The sequence below is a fragment of the Varanus komodoensis genome, unplaced genomic scaffold, assembly GCF_004798865.1.
Source record: "Varanus komodoensis strain SLA01 unplaced genomic scaffold, ASM479886v1 scaffold6_2, whole genome shotgun sequence".
NCBI lineage: Eukaryota > Metazoa > Chordata > Lepidosauria > Squamata > Varanidae > Varanus > Varanus komodoensis.
This window is the reverse complement of record NW_025336346.1, coordinates 6,122,133-6,139,038: the sequence shown is the minus strand read 5'-3', so window position 1 is coordinate 6,139,038 and position 16,906 is coordinate 6,122,133. Positions and strand designations below refer to the sequence as shown.

The following is a 16,906-nucleotide window of genomic DNA, read 5'->3' as shown; positions in this document are numbered from 1 at the left end:
GTGGCCAAGTGGTGCTGGAACTGGAATTAAAATGGTGCCACTGAGGCATTTCAGCATGGCTAGATGTCCCTCACAGTGCACCAATTATTTAAGAAAGCCCAGCACAATCCAATGTGCACTGACTATGTTTAGTAGCTTTGGAGATCTAAGACTGCTGAGTGGCAGTTAAGGGGACAAAAAGCCAGCTTGATTCCCTTAAAATACCTGGACAGAAGGTATGGCAGGGAGGCAGAAAAGAAACAGCCTCTGTGTTAGGGGATATGGATTCACTTCAACATTTTGTTTCCAGTACTGTTGTTACTTAACTACCTCATTAAAAACTGAAAGACACACTTTTGCAAAGCTGGTTCTCAGATATGAATGCTCACCAGAAAAAAAGTTATCTCCCACCCCAACACAGGTGTAAATAGTGTACTATGACATCACTCTATGCAAACAGCATACATAGCTTAACATTATCAAGACAGTTTACCAAATTTTATTTACATGTACAGCTCTGTTACTTTACTTTCCATATGTCATGACAACTTGACACATTCATTTTCAAGCAAGGGGAGGGACAAGCTTTTAACCCTATCATGTATGTATTTAATGGAATGTGCTCCCACATCCATATAAGAGGCTACTGCCCTAAACTGCACCCAGCATAGTTCTGCTTCCAAGGATGTATTGACAATTACAGTTTCAAGGGCAATCTTTTTTCCAAAGGGCAAAAATAAACTTAAGCACCTTATACAGTCATGGATCTGGGATTAATTAAAGTGCAATTTGTAAGTAACAATACAGGCTTTTTTTCCTGTATGAAGCTGTTCCTGCTTTAGATTTTATGAGAAAGCTCTAGAATACCTGAAAATAATTGACCAGGCCATTGCTGAGTGGAGGCTGACAACTATATGCCATTAAGCAAACACAAGCTTTTATAGGATACAAAAACCCATATGTAAAAATCAGGTTAATATTTTTTATATATTTAAAAAGAGGTTCATTTTTGTTCAATATTGTGTGACCGAACACTGCCTCACTTTCTCTGATGACTGTAAGAACAGGGTCTTTGTGTCCAAAAATGTTAGGGACATGAAAAAACACATGCTAGCCCAAAGATGACACTGTGTGTTTATTTTGCTTCCCAGTGGAAAAATAGAGAAGTACTCCACACTGAGGTAAGAAGGTACCCATGACTGAAGAAATACAATTACAGTAGAAAATCCAATATGTGAGGACAATACATGACAAATTTTGTCCAAGACAGCAGTGCTGCCTTCTGTTTAATACTGTAATTCTTGGCCAAAAGATTTTGCAAGGTAATGCCCAAGTTGCAAATAATATTTACAAAATAGGACTCAGAATGCATAATGTGTTTTTTAAAGAAATAGCTTGATTAAAAGCAGCTCCCAGCAAAATGGTAAATGGAAAGCATAGATTTATTCTTCTTACTGAGAACCAGCTCCAGTTGAATGGCAATCTACTCAAGGTAAAAAAGAACAACAACCCTTTAATTGAGTTCAGAAAAAGCCAAAACATAGCAAAGTGATGAAACACATGAGCTCCTGCCCAGTATCTCAATGCTGTACCCAACTACTCTAACCCTGCTGTTGTGCTGAGAATTAGTAAAGCAGAAGTCAGAAAGTGGGATGCTGATGCAGTTGACCTGCATCCCTGAACTGGAGCTGCTTGCATCGCTGAATTTTTACAGACCTGAGAAATTATTGATGTGAGAAATTTCTGGACACAAGGACAACACAATAACCATTTTAAAGATGAAGACAATACAGTTAGCACAGAGGCAGCTTGAAGTTCCCCATAATCCCTGCTCCACAATACATACACTTTTCCAACCAAGCCAAGCTTAAATACTACATTCCTCAAGCTGGCTCATGCACAGTAGCTCTTTGGAGGTGCAGGGAAAACATGTACTTTCATTGTAGTACAACATGTACTAATAATGTAGAGAAAATATCTCCATAGCACTGGCTTAATGCTAAGCAAACTCAGGATAAGGTTGGGCACCTTATCAAAATGGTTTGGTGTCTTGAAAAGACAAGTAATGGGGCTTAAACAGGAACGAAAACTAAAATACTAACTTTGTGCTTGCTTGAAATGTAATTCTGGAAATATAAAGACAGTCAAGTAGTAAGGGCTGGGTAGTCAAGATTATAAAGCAGGAGCTCTAAGAAGTTCACACAATGCCTTAAATCTAGTAGAAATATACATCCCTAAGGCTATCAGATGCAGTCAGAGAACAACTGAGCTAAGTTTGAGTTGCTCTGGAAAGGAACCTAGAGGACATGTTTAGCCCGTTATTCTTCTGCAAGAGGACTATCAAGCGAAGAAAGAAAGCGCATCAACTGGAAATTCTACAGGTCCATCAAATTAGCCTAATGAAAAAAGTCAAGCTAATTAAATTTGTATTTACCAGAAGAACACAATATATAATGAAGTGGGGGCGGGGGGGGAATGTACACCCTGTATGTAATACCTTAGAAAATTGCAATGGAAATTTGAAATGTTTGAAATGCAAGTATATGATCAAGACTCATTCCACAATACTGTGTTGGTCCTTGTGCTACTCTTTAATATTTAATAGTAAAAAAAATATTATGCCCTTTCCACCCCCAGATATTTACACGATCAGCTAGGATTACACTGAAGGTAAGAATACAGGGAGTGCATTTCTATCCAGTCCATTTGATAGCATGTTTCAACAGAAATATTCCTGTATTGCTTAAGATTTTCTCACAGAACACTCCAAGTGCCTGCCTATTGTAGATGCTGCCAAAGGCAAAGAGGTTTTATATGCTCTCTGGAAAGCTCAGTACTCATAGCAGCATCAGCACTTTGCATAGGTAGAAGGCTGAGCAGCTTTAGAAATTCCCTCAGCAGCTGGGTGGCTACCTGCATATATGGCACGTTTTCTATAGCACAAAGACGCTTTTGCCTAGGAATGCACAGCATAGATACCTTCAGTATTTCTGACTGGAGAGAACGTGTTGGAAAGTTCACTTTTAAGCAAGCCCAGCATTCCAGGTGTTCAACAAGTGATAACCCTCAGTTACAAGCAAAAAGTTCTGAAGTATCAGGAAGTATCAGTGTAGCAAAATCGAGCCAGATTATACTCCAGAGCAACCTCTTAACTTCAGCTCAGCTGGAACAGTTCCGAGACAGTTGTGATACTGGCAGATCTCCTGCTCGTTTCCAGACCAGCAACTGCACAGTCAAATGAAGAAATCCTTTAGAGGAAATGCAGCAGAGTCTGCAGCCAAACATTCATAGGATGTGCTGGATGGAAACATTCAGTCTGAGTGATGCAATCCCAATACTTTTATTATGGTCTTCTCAAATAATGTTGCTGGCAAGCCAGTGTAAAAACTGTCCCTTGGAAACGATGAATCCTGACCTAGTCATCTATAGTTGGCAACCAAAAGGCCTGAAAAAAAGAAAGGAAGAAGGATGCTTAGTGTGTACCAACGGCCAATTTGCAACCACAATTAGCCTTGAGTCACAGTACTTGAGAAATCTTATGCACAGGGTGCTCATCTCAATACTTTCGGAGACACAGCACACTCCACAAAGCAACGATCTTTACTAGCTGTCCAGTTGTATTCCTGTCTTTGTTGCTATCTTTCTACTTCGACCAAGAAAAAGAAAGAGAGGGCAGCTTTAGCACCTTCCTTGGCCCATCCAACCTCACCTCTTTTGGCAAGAGTAGCTACGTTTCCTTACATTACTGTTTTCATCCACTGTCACCCATCTACTGACTGTGTTTCTGAAATGCAGTGAAGGTGGGACCTATCGGAACTCAGCTTTTCCTCTCCCCGAGAAAGGTGTCAATAGGAGAAAAGAGGTATTGGTTTCCATTCCCAATTACATAAAAAAGGGAAACCGTGATTCAAATGTCCCCCTCATGCTACACTGCCAACTCAACTGTGCCACAGAGCAGGAGTAAGACATTAAATCCTTTCCCAGCACTGTTCACAGAGTCCTATACATCAGCAGTTTGGGGTCTGGTTAAGCTAGGGGTAAGCACCCTGGCATGCCAGAAGTTTTGGGATACATCATATAACAGAGCTGGAAGAAGCAACGAGACCATTAGGCCCAACTCTTTGCTCAATGCAAGCCTCCAAGTTAAAAAAGCAGTTAAATTCCTTTTAGCACCAACCAGTATGGCCAATAGTCAGGGATCATGAGAGTATTTGGTTTAAACTTCTGGGCTGCACAGCCTAAAAAATACAGCAAGAAGCAGCAGTTAGATTACTGCAATGCGTCTTATGTTGGATTGCCCTTGTAGATAATTCAGAAATCACTACTGGCACAGAAAACAGCAGCTAGAATACTTGTGGAAGTTTGATGTTCCGATCATATGCCTATTCTGTATCACTTAAAGTGGCTGCCTGTCAGTTTCAATCTAAGGGCACTAGGTGCTGGCCTTTAAAGCCCTAAATTAAGAGTGCAGAAGTGCAGTATGTGTTTCTCAAGGCCTTTAGGGCAGCGTTCCATAACTCCCGCCACCAAGTTGTCTGAACTCAAAAGGTAGGTGTTTTTCCATTACTTTTTAAAAAGAAAATAACCCTTGGCACAGTGCATTGAGTCATAAATGTAGTCATAAGAAACTGTATAGGATTTCATATGGTTTAAAATAATTTATTAGCCTATTTTCTAACTGTAAAAATGGCAGAGGTTAGTTTACACCAGTTTTTGACGTGTACTATACTTTTAAATATATTTAAAGTAAAAGTTTAAAAACTTAATTTAAGAAAAAGCTCACTTAACAGAAAATAGAACACACAACGCAGCCATCCAGGGCTCCTTCCATGTCCTTTTATGCCTGTAGGCAGTGAGATATACAGCTACTTTGCTCTCTGGCAATTTGGAAATTAATGGAAAGGTTAACTCTAGAGAGTTAAAAAGAATTGATAATTGTTCCTGCCTGAGAATCATGATTGTTATTCAAAAGAGAAGCTAATGTTTTGAAACTTTTCAGCAAAAGGATAGTAGAGGAATGAAGGGCCTAATTTGCCTTCAATGCTAAAGCACTGGTCTCTTACCATGTTAGAGCAAGCACTGGCAAAGGTCATGAACTTGGGGTTGAACTGCAAGCAGGTAATGGGGCCTGTGTGTTTCCCATCAAGCACTGCTACCTTCATTCCAGTCTCTCCATTCCAGACATGGATCTTCCCATCCTCAGATCCTGCAAATTGGATTATGCCATATGAATATCAAGTAACATCAGAGGATCTGTTCATCAAGCAACCTACACAAGGACACACAAACAGATCAGCACACAAGATCAACCAAGTGCAGTTGAGGAGGGCAAGCATTTCTCAGGGCCAGATGTTTTGTAGAAGTCACCTTGACGTTTCCAAAACTGGTGTGCAACGGTTATACAGAGAGGAAAACTGGCTTTCTTACCGATCATTATAAACTGGGAATCTGGTGTGAATGAAGCCTCAAGTGTGACAGCTTTACTGTTGTTATATCCCTGAAAAAGAAAAGAACAAGACTGGTGGCTGTAATGAAGTAAGGACAGAGAAATCAAACCATGGTGCAAGCTAAAGAAGCATGGATCCCCATGTGTAGACTATCTGTTGCCCTGCAGATACTTTGGACTACCATCAGCTGCAGTCAGCATGGGCAACGGTCAAGGATTCCTTGGAACTGTAGTCCAAAATATCTGGAGGACAGCACCTTGCTCCTGCTGGAAAGGGAGGGGGGATCACTTTCTCAGACTCCATCTTGACTAACCAACAGACTAATTTGTATTTGGTGGATATGGATAACTATAAATTCCTGTGAGACTTAAAATAAATGCCCAGAGAGTGGTCATAGAAAAGAATGTGAAGCAGGGCTGTATCCATGCTTGGTTGCTTTTTTATTTTGACCTAATGTCATTTCATTGTGCATTGTGCTGCAATAAACTTAATTCATTTGAGCTACAATACTGATTTGGTTGCCCCTCTTACTGTTACAGCCTTACCCATTGGGATGTAATTTTGAACCTTAATCTTCATCTTGCATTAAGAGATTAAGCAGAATGACCATCTGGTCAGCTCAATGCACATCTCAATGTTTTCATAGCATAATGGAGAGCCTAAATGACCAGCAAAGAAAGTTTGCTCCAAAACAGAACTAGCTGATCTCGGTCACACATCTCAGCCTAAGGAAAGCTCAACACAAAAAGCTCCAAGGAAAGTAAGAAAAGAGCTCTTACTGTAAATGTATGAAGAACAGCCCCTTTAAAAGCATCAATGAGTCGGATGAATCCTCCATTGGTTGAGATTAGAACAAGTTTACCATCATTGCTGAACTTTAAACCAGTCCACTCACAGGTTCGGTCATACTGCATCTTAAAAGTAGCAAATGGACCCTTAAAGAAAGGAAGCCAAATGAGTGCATGCAGCTGAACTATTCCAGTCATTTTGTCTATGGAAGCTAGCATGAACTTGCACAAAATGTTCCGAATTAACTATGTTTCTCCAAAAAGAATTTAGATTGCCTAAGCCAGGAGTGAGCTTGCAAAAAATACTGGCCTGGTTGGACCTCATTTGCATTAACACAATACTTTTCAGTTTAAGTAAAATTGCATGCTCAGGAACACTTAATTAAGATTAATCATACTTTAACTGGTAGGCAGGGTGGATAAAAATCAATGATTTTTTAAAAATAAAAGATAGGATTTTTGAATTCAAATTGGATTTTTAAAAAATAAAATGCTTTTTGAGGATCAGTTTTTCACTATGTAGCATGAGGCTGTATATTCATGCAATGTTTAAATTTTTTGGTAAATGAATTCCATTAATCCATTCACAAAGTTATGCTCTTCCAGAGGTTTCTGTAAGATTATTGGGTAGTTTTTCCTTTCTAGAAGATATTCTCACAGATGCTTCGTTTTACAGTTCTCAAAACTGTGATTTTGTGTCTGCAGAGATCACATGCCTCTTCTTCACAGCAAAACTGTTATAAAATAAATGTACAGAATTGAGAAAAACACCTCAATCTCACTGTGTACACAGGAGCAAACCCTTATCTCTTCAGTGCTCAGTTTCAAAAAATTCAATGAATACAAGATGGTTGGGAGTGGAATACAGTAGATCTGTATAAGAAGCTAAGTGTGTGTGTGGGGGGGAGGGGGGCAAGCAGAAAAAATGAAAGTGACACTCTTGTGCAGCATACTCCCCAAGTCCTTGGATCTCTCTGTGTATAGCCTGGAGTTCATCATATTATTCTATCCCTGGAGAAGAAAACCTATAACGGCAGCAGGTCATAAAAGAGAACCAATATGGGAATATTTTAATGAAATTCTTCTATCTAGGGGTAAGGCACACATGCAAATTATGTAGAAAACCATAAATCAAATTCACATGGCCTGTAGGAGACCCTGAGTGCAACTTCTTTGCTTTATAAATTTAAATTTATAATCTATTCCTGATACAGTTTTCATGTGTAGAATTCTCTTTTGATCAATCTAAACATTACATACCTTATCAAAAGAGCGGAGATCATAAAGTTTCACCATTTCAGAATTGACCCCAGCTGCAAAAATCAAGCCTTCTGGATCAAATGAGCACACAGGCTTTCCTTGAGGATGCATCAAACCCTAGAATTTGGAAAGAGCCCGAAAAGAATGATTCTACAAGTTTGTTTTCAGAAAACAAAGTACTACTTTTATTACATGAAGGAACTTCCATAATTTAACATTCTTACTTAAGCATGAGATGCATATACGGATGTTGTGCACGTTTATTAATGTATTTTAGTGGAGTCAAGGACTACTTTTAATTTATTACACATCTGAAACAGTCACATGGATGACCTGATATTTTACCTGACAATTTGGAGATCTAAGATCCCAAAGTCTGATAGTCTTATCAAGTGACCCAGAAATAAAGGTATCATCCACTGGTGACATAGAAAGAGCAACAACTCTGAAACAAAGAAATAGAGAGGTAAAGATTAATTTTCTGTGGCTTAGCTTTGTTAACCATTGCTTTGTTTTGTGCTCTCTTTTCCTATGACACAAAGATCGCGATTAATGCACTTCTCTTCTTACCTCTTGCTGTGTCCTGGAAAGTATCTGATGTATTTATTGTCATGAAGAGAGAGGTATCTGATTGTATCTGCAGGAAAACATCCACAAGACAAATTATTATACAGTGATTGTGCTATATCCGGTTCTGGTAACAGCTTGCTTACTCCACTAGAAGAAAGGCACCAATTCCAGACAAATTGCTGGTCTCTCTAAGTAGAAAAGGAAGGTAGGAAGCATCTTCTTCTAGCTGATTATGCTCTGCCCCAGGCAAGGCAGTGGCCTGTACAGTTATCTCCTGTACCGGGTGGTATCATAGACCCTCAAACTGTACAAACTACTACCTCAGCCTGGAATCAGGCAGGGTATGGTGGGTGGATTCATGCTTGAAACATGTGAAGGATTCTTCATAAAGGACTACATCTGCAGAACTGGTTTAAGCAGCAATTCAGTGGCACCTAAACATTAACTCATATACACCAATTGTGGATTCTCCTGGAGGAAAGAAGAAAATTAACTCATCTGTCTAACTCTGAAATTCTCTTTTTCTGAATGATGCCAAATCCATCAACATCAATTTATAAATTCATTATGACTGTTGAATTTGGCAAAATCTATACAGAGCCAATGAATTAATAGGTATGAAATTCTTTGTATAGCTCAAAAGGAAAGGGCTTAAAAGACAAAATTTAGAAGAACAAGCCAGGAAACCAACTGACAAATTAAATGGTTTAGCCAAGTAAAGTTTAGTCAAATATTTAAATTAGTCCTGTGCATCCTGATAGCCTGTGTTAGATTTCACCCCCCCCCCCCCGCAATGGGCAAGCATCATGTCCTTACACTGGAACCGCATAGATCAGAAACTGATGATTTCCCACCAGACAGGCAGCAGATTAGAAAGCTTGGCTACGTAAGAAATGAAAGACACTGAATTGGTAGAATGAATCAGAGCTGAGGATGAGAGGGCTTCTATTGCTGAGAAAAATGGGGCAAATGTGTCAAGAACTGAGGAAGCACTGAAAGTGGAAATTGCTGGGTGAAGATTGCAAGTGGAGACAGGCATTTTGGAGAACTGAATACGCAAGCAGGAGAAAATATGGGGAGGATGTGAGGTATACAACGGTAAAATAAACACAAACTTTCAAAATTCACACTCACATATCTTTTGGGTTCTCATTTTGGTTGCAAGACAAAATCAGATAGTCACAAATGATGTAATCAAAGGAAAGCGTCTTGGGGATTATTTATATAAAAGAGTTTTACAGCATTTGTCAAGTTGGTTCTAGACAAACTGTCAACAATTCACTATAACATTGTGAAATAGGGAGAAGCTAAAGCAGTTATACAAAGCATATAACTAGAGGCCTTATGGGATATGCCCCCAAACAAACATTTTGAGAATTAAGGATCTGATAAATAAATACAATGTAGAGAAAACGAAGCCAGTGGCAAAGTTAAGAGCCCCCTACTAGCTGGTATCAAGTCACTGTTTGCTGCATACTTGCACTTCATCCTGATTTACTGTTCAGCCCCTCCCCTTCTTGCCAGGGAACTTCTTTGAAAGCCATAATTTAGAAATTAGATCCTAAGAGAAGGAAAGCAGCCTTTTGTCATTTTAAGCTTAAATGAATAAACCATTCAGTTTAATTAAGACTGGTGTTTACCTCAAGCCTTTGGTAGTTATCTTTCCCTGCCAAAGAGCAGGCAAAGACTGGGACAATGAGTAGCTCACTTACCATCTATTTTATTGGAACTGTACACCACCGTGTTGGCAGCATGTGTGTACCTGATGAGATCCACTCCATATTTTTTGCTGTACAGAGTTCTCTTTGGTCTGCCAGGAAGAAATACAAGAGCAATTAGACTTGTGTCAACACTTCAGAATTCCATTCAACCCTACCAAAGACTTTAAAAAAGCAAGAGCACACCATGAACTGAAAGGATTTGGTCATTTTTACAAGAATGTTGTTTCTCTCCACTTGCATTACCAGAGAAATGAGCTGTGAGAAGTGTAGTCAAGCCTTTGGCCTCATGGACACATTTCTCATTTTGGGGGATCCTCAAGGGCACTTTCTTCCTGAAGTCATTTGGACTTATGGGCATGTAATTTCAGGGTTTTTGCTTTTCTTGCCCCCACTTAAATGTTCTCTTCCACTGTTTTCCTTCACTCGGATCCTTGCTTTTCCCACCCCCATCTGCTTGCATCATCTCCTCTCTTGTCCCACTTCCACCTCCCTCATCTACCCCTCCCCCCCCCCCCAACAGGTCTTACCACTGGCACAACCCTTTTCCTTGCTGCTGCAACCTGACTCACCTCCCTCTCTCCCACAGACAGAACTTCCTGTGGCTGGTATGCCCTAAGCCCTATTTTTTTTTTTTTTAAAGTTTGAAATATCCATGGTAATGTCTTCCACTTGAAAATAAATACAAGGAGGGGATGGGGTGACGGCCCCATCTAATGTGCTTCTTGAGCAGTATAAATGGTCTGTTACTGTCAAGTTCGTGATTCCAAAAAGCAATCACTGGGAGGCAAGAGGAAAGGAGAAAAGGAAAAAAGCTGCAGTGAGTGCGAAAGGGCTTGCACTGGCAGTGGGAGAAAAGCAGACAAGTTGGTCCTGCCCAGGAGATCCCTGAGATACTCACAGGAGGAGTGAAGAGGAAGGATGGGGAACAACCCATGGTGAGCCAGATTGCCTGTTATACTGTAACTATCATCTGCTATAATGACATCATTTCCAGCTCTAACTTATTTGATTTATATCTCACCGTTTTTCTTTTAAAGAACTCAAAGAGGCTTATACTTCCTCCTGCTCTCAATCTTATCACCACAACAAGAACCCTGTGAAGTAGATTGGGCTGAGAGTCTGCAACCAAAGTCAACCAGCTGGCTGCATGGCTGAGTAGGGACTAGAACCCAGACTGCTTGAATAGTCTTGACTTCTCAGTTGTTTCTTAAAAACTGGTAAAAACTAAGGTGTACTAGATTACCTAGAGTCCAGCAGCTTAGAGTTACATTTGCAAGAAAACGTTCAACCATTTTAAAGTAAATTAGTATATTTGTAACTTTCTAAATAAGGTATATTTTAAATTTAATACACCAAACATAATTTTATAAGGAAATGAAGCTACATTCTATACATTTCATGTTCTCACAATAAAGAGACTTTAGATCTGTAAAGGGCCCTAAATTTCTGAAGAAAATTAATTCTTCCCACAAAAACAACTACCAAAAAGAGAGAACCATTTCCCCTGCCCCAGGTTTCAAAAGTTCTGGCAATTTTCCAACTCTAGGTATGTTTCAGATTAGGTATGGTCTGAGCAGAAAGATGTCCAAGGAAACACAATGGCAAGTTTGTGTTTTCAGGGAAGAAAAATCAGCCTCCTTGGCTTATTTTCCCAATTCATACATGTTTGCTGTGTGTTACTAAGTCACCATTCTTACCCTTGTTTCTCATCCCAATCAGACAAGAGTGGGGTCAGACTTAGGACAAGACTAGAATAAGACATGGGTTCCAGGGGGCCTTATAAAGTCACTCACTCCCACCTTTCTCTGGGTTTTAACACAACAAAGCAAGGCTACTGAGGGTAATTCTGGTTATTCAGCAGCACATACCAATTATGCACATGCAGGGAAATTAAGTGAACCCATCAATATTTACAATAACACAGTTAGAGCAGCCATTGCTACTTTGGGTGCCAAGCCAAACACATGATTTTTTGCTACTTACATTACTGCTGAATGTGGCCTATACATGGTGCATCTGCTGATCTAACGGTGTGTGGCAATTCTGAACTTCCCTTTCCATCACCAAGCAAGATCCTAGTAACTTCACTTTTTCTCTGACCGGACAAAACAAACGAGGCCAGGTGATTTGTTCTTCACAGGGCCACCTCTGAAATGTTATTTAGGGATGATTAGCATCTTTAATATCATAGAGTTCATTTGTTCCTGGTGGTGTTATGTGCAGTCCAGTCATCTCTAACTTATGGCAACTCTGTGAATGAAAGCCCTCCAGCATGTCCTATCCATGACAGCCCCACGCAACTCTTGTCAATTCAAGGCTGTGTCTTCCTTAATGGAATCCATCCCCCTCATATTTGGCCTTCCTTTTCTTTTTCTGCCTTCAAGTTCTTCATGCAACATATGGCTAAACTATGGAATTCACTGCCATGGGAAGTGGTGAAGGGCACTAAGGTGGACAGCTTTAAAAAAGGATTGGACAAATTCATGGAGGAAGAAATTGTCAGAGGCTACTAGCCTTGCTACTACGTACTACCTCCTTTACCAAAGGCAGCATGCTTGTACACACCAGTTACTGAGGAGCATGGGCAGATGGAGGTCTTGCATACATCTTGCCTAGTCAATCCTGTGCAGAGCTGGTTTGCCTCCATGTGAACACAGTGCTGGACGGGATGGACCTCTGGTCTAATCCAGCATGGCTTTTCTTTTGTTCTTATGACTTCCCCTAGTATGACTGTCTTCTCCAGAGTGTTGCCTTCTTGTGATGTGCCCAAAGTACAACCACCTTAGTTTTGTCATTTTTGCTTCCAGGGAAAGTTCTGGCTTGATTTGGTCAGGGAACCACTAGTTTGTCTTTGTGTCAATCCAGGGTATTGGCAAGGCTCTCCTCCAGCACCATCAATTTTTCTCCTTCCAGCTTTCACACCCATGCACCATTGTGATTGGGAACACAACACTGTGGGTGAGCTCAGCCTTAGTCTCCAGTGATGATCATTTCTGATGATCATTTCTACTTAATCAATTGCTGCCCTTCCAAGTCTCAGTCTTCTTCAAATTTTTTGGATACAGTCTCCATTTCAATTGATGACTGAGATATGTAAACTGCTTCACAATTTCAATTTCTTCATTGTTAACAGCAAAGTTCTCTAATTCTTTTGTAGTCATGAATTTTTCCCTCATATTCAAAGGCAGTTCTGCTTTTGCACTCTCTTCTCTCACTTTCATCAGAAGCCATTTCAATTCATTTCAGCTTTCTGCCAGTAAGAAAAACCATATCAATTGCATATCTTAAACTGTGTCTTCTGCCAATTTTCTAAGCCAGCTTTCCTTATGATGTTTTGCATACAGATCGAATAGACAAGGAGATAAAATACACCCTAGTCTGACACCTTTGCCTATGAGAAACCATTCTCCTCATAGTAGCTTCCTAGCTGTGATACAGCTTATGCAGCAGGACAATCAAGCACTGAGGCACACACATTTCTTTCAGGACCATCCGTAGCTTCTTGTGATCCACACAGTCAAAGGCTTTCCTGTAGTCTATAAACATGGGCTGATCTGAAATTCTTGCTCCAGCAGCCAATGTATATTTGCAATATGATCTTCACTGCCTCTTCCTTTTTGGAAACCAGTTTGAACACCTCACTCCATATATGGTAATATTCTCTGTTGCAACACCTTGGTCATCAATTTGTTTACATGGGAAATTAATGCAACAGTCCTATGGTTGCTGCACTATTTTGCATCCCCTTTCTTTGGGGATTGGAATGCATACTGGATGCTTCCATCCTGTTGGCTGTTTTCCATATTTACTGGCACATGTTTGCTAGGATTTGTACTGATTCCGTCTCTGCAACTTGAAAGAGTCTTCCTGGTATCCTATCTACTCTGAGTGCTGTTCCAAGTGCTTTCAGTACACTTTTCACTTCCCTGTCTGCTATGTGAAGGAACCAATAATTTTTTATCTCTTCTATACAGTTCTTTCATATAATTCCACTTTCTCTTCATTTTATCCTGGTCATATAGTATGTTCCCTGCTTGTCTTCCTCCTTTGTTGTTCTCTTCTATTTCTTTGTATTGCCCATTTTTGTCTCTACTTGATAATTACTGAAAAGTTGTATTCAGCATACTGATCCTATTTCTGTTAACGTTTGCTTCTTGCATATCCCTAGCAATTTTGAGTGTTTCTTCTGCAATCCACCTAGGATTTTTCTTTCTTTTTGTTATAAGAAACGCCCTTTTACATTTTACCCTGATGGAGTCTTTGGTTTCAATCCACAGTTCATTGCATTCAGTCAAATCTGTTCTTTATGCTCCTCAGGAATCTTACTGTATTGCAGCACTATGCTTCTGTTAGTGATCTCTCAGCTTTACTCTGATTTTTGATACTGAGTGTTTAGTGACTATCACAATCTGCAGCTGCTCCTGCTTTGGCAGTGAGAATATACTTCTCCACCTTCTGCTTCCAATAATGAAGTCTATTCAATTTCTAAATTTTTGATTTTTGGTGATGTCCATATGCACAGTCATCTGACCAGTTGCCTGAACTATGTACTTGCAATACACAGATGATTGGCTTCACAGAATTCATTGAATCATTCTCCTCTGTTTCTATCCCCTAGGTCAAATTCTTGTACAATTGGGTTCTGCTTTGTTTCCTTCCTTTGCATTCCAGTCACCTAAGATTATCAGCATGTCTTGCTTTGGTGTGTTATCTAATTTCTTCTTCAGTGTCTGTTGCTAGCGCATAAACTTGAATGATGCTTAAGTTAGCAGTTTCCCTGAGAATTCTGATCAAAATTATTTGGCCAGATCCTGCGTTATAGTCTTTTATTACCTGTGCTATGTCTTGCCTCAGTATCAGAGCCACTCTGTTTCTTCTGAGGCAGTCATTTCCACAGTAAAACACTTTGTGTTTCTCTAATTGAAAATGTCCCATTCTAGTATTTTCATTCTTGGACCACTTTTCTTAAAATCCAAGGGACATCTTCTCTAGAAACACAACCTTAAAATTCCATGCAGGGAGCATCTGCACTTAACAATAAGAAGCCAACATGCTGAAAGACACTGCCTGAGCACTCCTGCCTGGCTCCACCTACAATGGAGAGTGGCCAAAGAAACCACAGCCCTTCCATCCAAGGCATGGTGTGCAAACCAGGAACTCTGGCTTCTTTCTCTCCAGACACACATTACAAAAAGCAAGCCATGGACAGAAGGTATGTGATTTGTTTAGCACTCCTACCTGCACAGCAAGTGCAGTCAGGCAGTTAGCAGCATAATAGATCCAGTGACAGCCTTAGAATTAACCTGCTACTGTTCTCACTTTGCTCAGGTACTCTGGTGATGTACAGATTTTACATGACACTTAATTTTGGGCCAGAAAGGACCAGTACAAAAAAACAGCATTGCTTCTGCCTGACCCAAAACACAGCACAACACAGAGACCTCTTCTTCCAAGTTGTTTAACAAAGAGAGCTGGGAAAGTGAAAGGTGAGTGCAAGCCAAAAAAATATTTGACTGAGTCAACTCAGTATTGTGAACCAATAGCCACAAAATTTACATGCAAACATACTGTTCTTTGTAACAAGCCAGAAGCACATACTCATTGCATGCTAAATTGCTTTAACTGTTCAACAGGACTTTTAGTATGTTTGTATCATCACAATTCCACATAGCAGTTTGGCCAAGAAATTATTAACTTCCTGGCTAAGCAGACATTTGAACTCAAAACCCATGATTTTAGAGACTAAACCTCAAAAGCAATAAACCATTCTGGTTGTGAAGTTAAAACATGTTTTAGTGTTATGTATAATATGTTTTGACAAGTCTTAGCCTCATACTCCCACTCAAGATGCATGCCAGAGAAAGTGGAGATCAGAAACATCCATTTTCAATTCTAAACTAACAATAGTTTCCCCATTACAACCCAACTGGAGGAATTCTGGCTTGTTTAAACTTGAAATTGAGCAGAGTCCCCTGGGTTTGGATTAAAAGATCACTACAGGAGTTTAAATAAATAAATTTAAAGTCTCTTTCTCTTGGATGCGAAAGCAGGTGTGGAGAGCACATAAGTTCAGGCTTGTTTGTTCTAAAACTAAACTGCATGTCCAAATCAGCACAGTATCTCACACTAAGCTATACTAGTAAGTTAAACCATTTCAGTATGTTTATTTCTAAACACTGATAATAAATGTTGATGTGCCAAGTGAAACAATGTGCTGTATCACTTCTGCTAGACCAAGAAAACAACTTTTCTCTCTCTCTTTCTCTGATAAATTGTCACAGACAACAGCAAAAGCTAGGTGACTGGAAACACTCAATGATAACTACCGTATTTTTCACTCTGTAAGATGCACTCCCCCCCCCCTCAAAGTAAGGGGAAATGTCTGTGAGTCTTATAGAGCGAATGTGTGTGTGCCCGAAGCCTGGGACGCTGCCGGCCCGCCTGCACCACGTGGCACCACCTGGCCGGCACGTGCTCGGCCCTGCTCCGCCCCCCCCCCCCCGGTGCAGGTGAAAGCTGTGCTGCTCAGGGGGAGAGGTGCAGAGGAGCCGCAGGCTTTAACCCGCCGGCTGCATGGAGAGACGGACTGCTCACCCCCACCGCCTGGGAAGACCTGCTGCTGCACCGCCCAGAAGACCACCGCCGGCACGCTGCCGGCCCCACGTGGCACCACCTGGCCAGCATGCGCTTGGCGCACCCGGCTCCACCCCCCTCCTCCGGTGCAGGTGAGAGCTGATAATCACAGGTCGGTGTGTGTTTTCAAATGGCAACCCGTCTTTTAATGAAGCCCATGAGGAAGTGATGGGGAATGTGTCTGTGATTATCAGGAAGCTTTCCATGGATCAGTTATCTGTTAGTTGATCAGACACATTTTTTTTAGGATCAGTGGATATTTGAACAGCATTAACTTTGTGTATGAAGTTTATTTTTCAAAGGCTACTTAGTCCGCTGTGTGTTTGATTTACCGTACAATATCTCATTTTTTGTCAGAAGTTTTTTTCTATTATTTACTAGTAGGGCAGCGTGGACATTACTGGCTTTTTTAGATTTGTTATTGAATTGTCTGCAGCAGCTCTTGTATAACTGGTGTAGATTGTGGATTCTTTCAATAATTCCACTACTGACTAAGAAAGTGATGTCA

At 40.4% G+C, this 16,906-nt stretch overlaps 1 protein-coding gene across 3 annotated transcripts in view; it reads right to left on the bottom strand.

Moving 5' to 3' along the window:
* Nucleotides 1-449: 449 nt before the first annotated feature.
* The window catches only part of WDR82 (WD repeat domain 82), a 21,140-nt gene continuing 4,683 nt past the window's right edge, over nt 450-16,906 (bottom strand). The window contains exons 2-11 of one of the 3 annotated variants that reach the window (XM_044451677.1): nt 12,331-13,015; nt 11,749-11,913; nt 9,757-9,854; nt 8,045-8,111; nt 7,820-7,919; nt 7,475-7,591; nt 6,206-6,361; nt 5,407-5,476; nt 5,043-5,185; nt 450-3,424 (exon numbers count right to left, since the gene is read on the bottom strand). In XM_044451677.1, the coding sequence (XP_044307612.1) occupies nt 3,395-3,424; nt 5,043-5,185; nt 5,407-5,476; nt 6,206-6,361; nt 7,475-7,591; nt 7,820-7,919; nt 8,045-8,111; nt 9,757-9,854; nt 11,749-11,774 (807 nt within the window). In that variant the 5' untranslated portion in view covers nt 11,775-11,913; nt 12,331-13,015 and the 3' untranslated portion in view covers nt 450-3,394. The remainder of the gene's footprint in view (nt 3,425-5,042; nt 5,186-5,406; nt 5,477-6,205; nt 6,362-7,474; nt 7,592-7,819; nt 7,920-8,044; nt 8,112-9,756; nt 9,855-11,748; nt 11,914-12,330; nt 13,016-16,906) is intronic. The other 2 variants (XM_044451678.1, XM_044451676.1) reach the window with 2 other exon arrangements.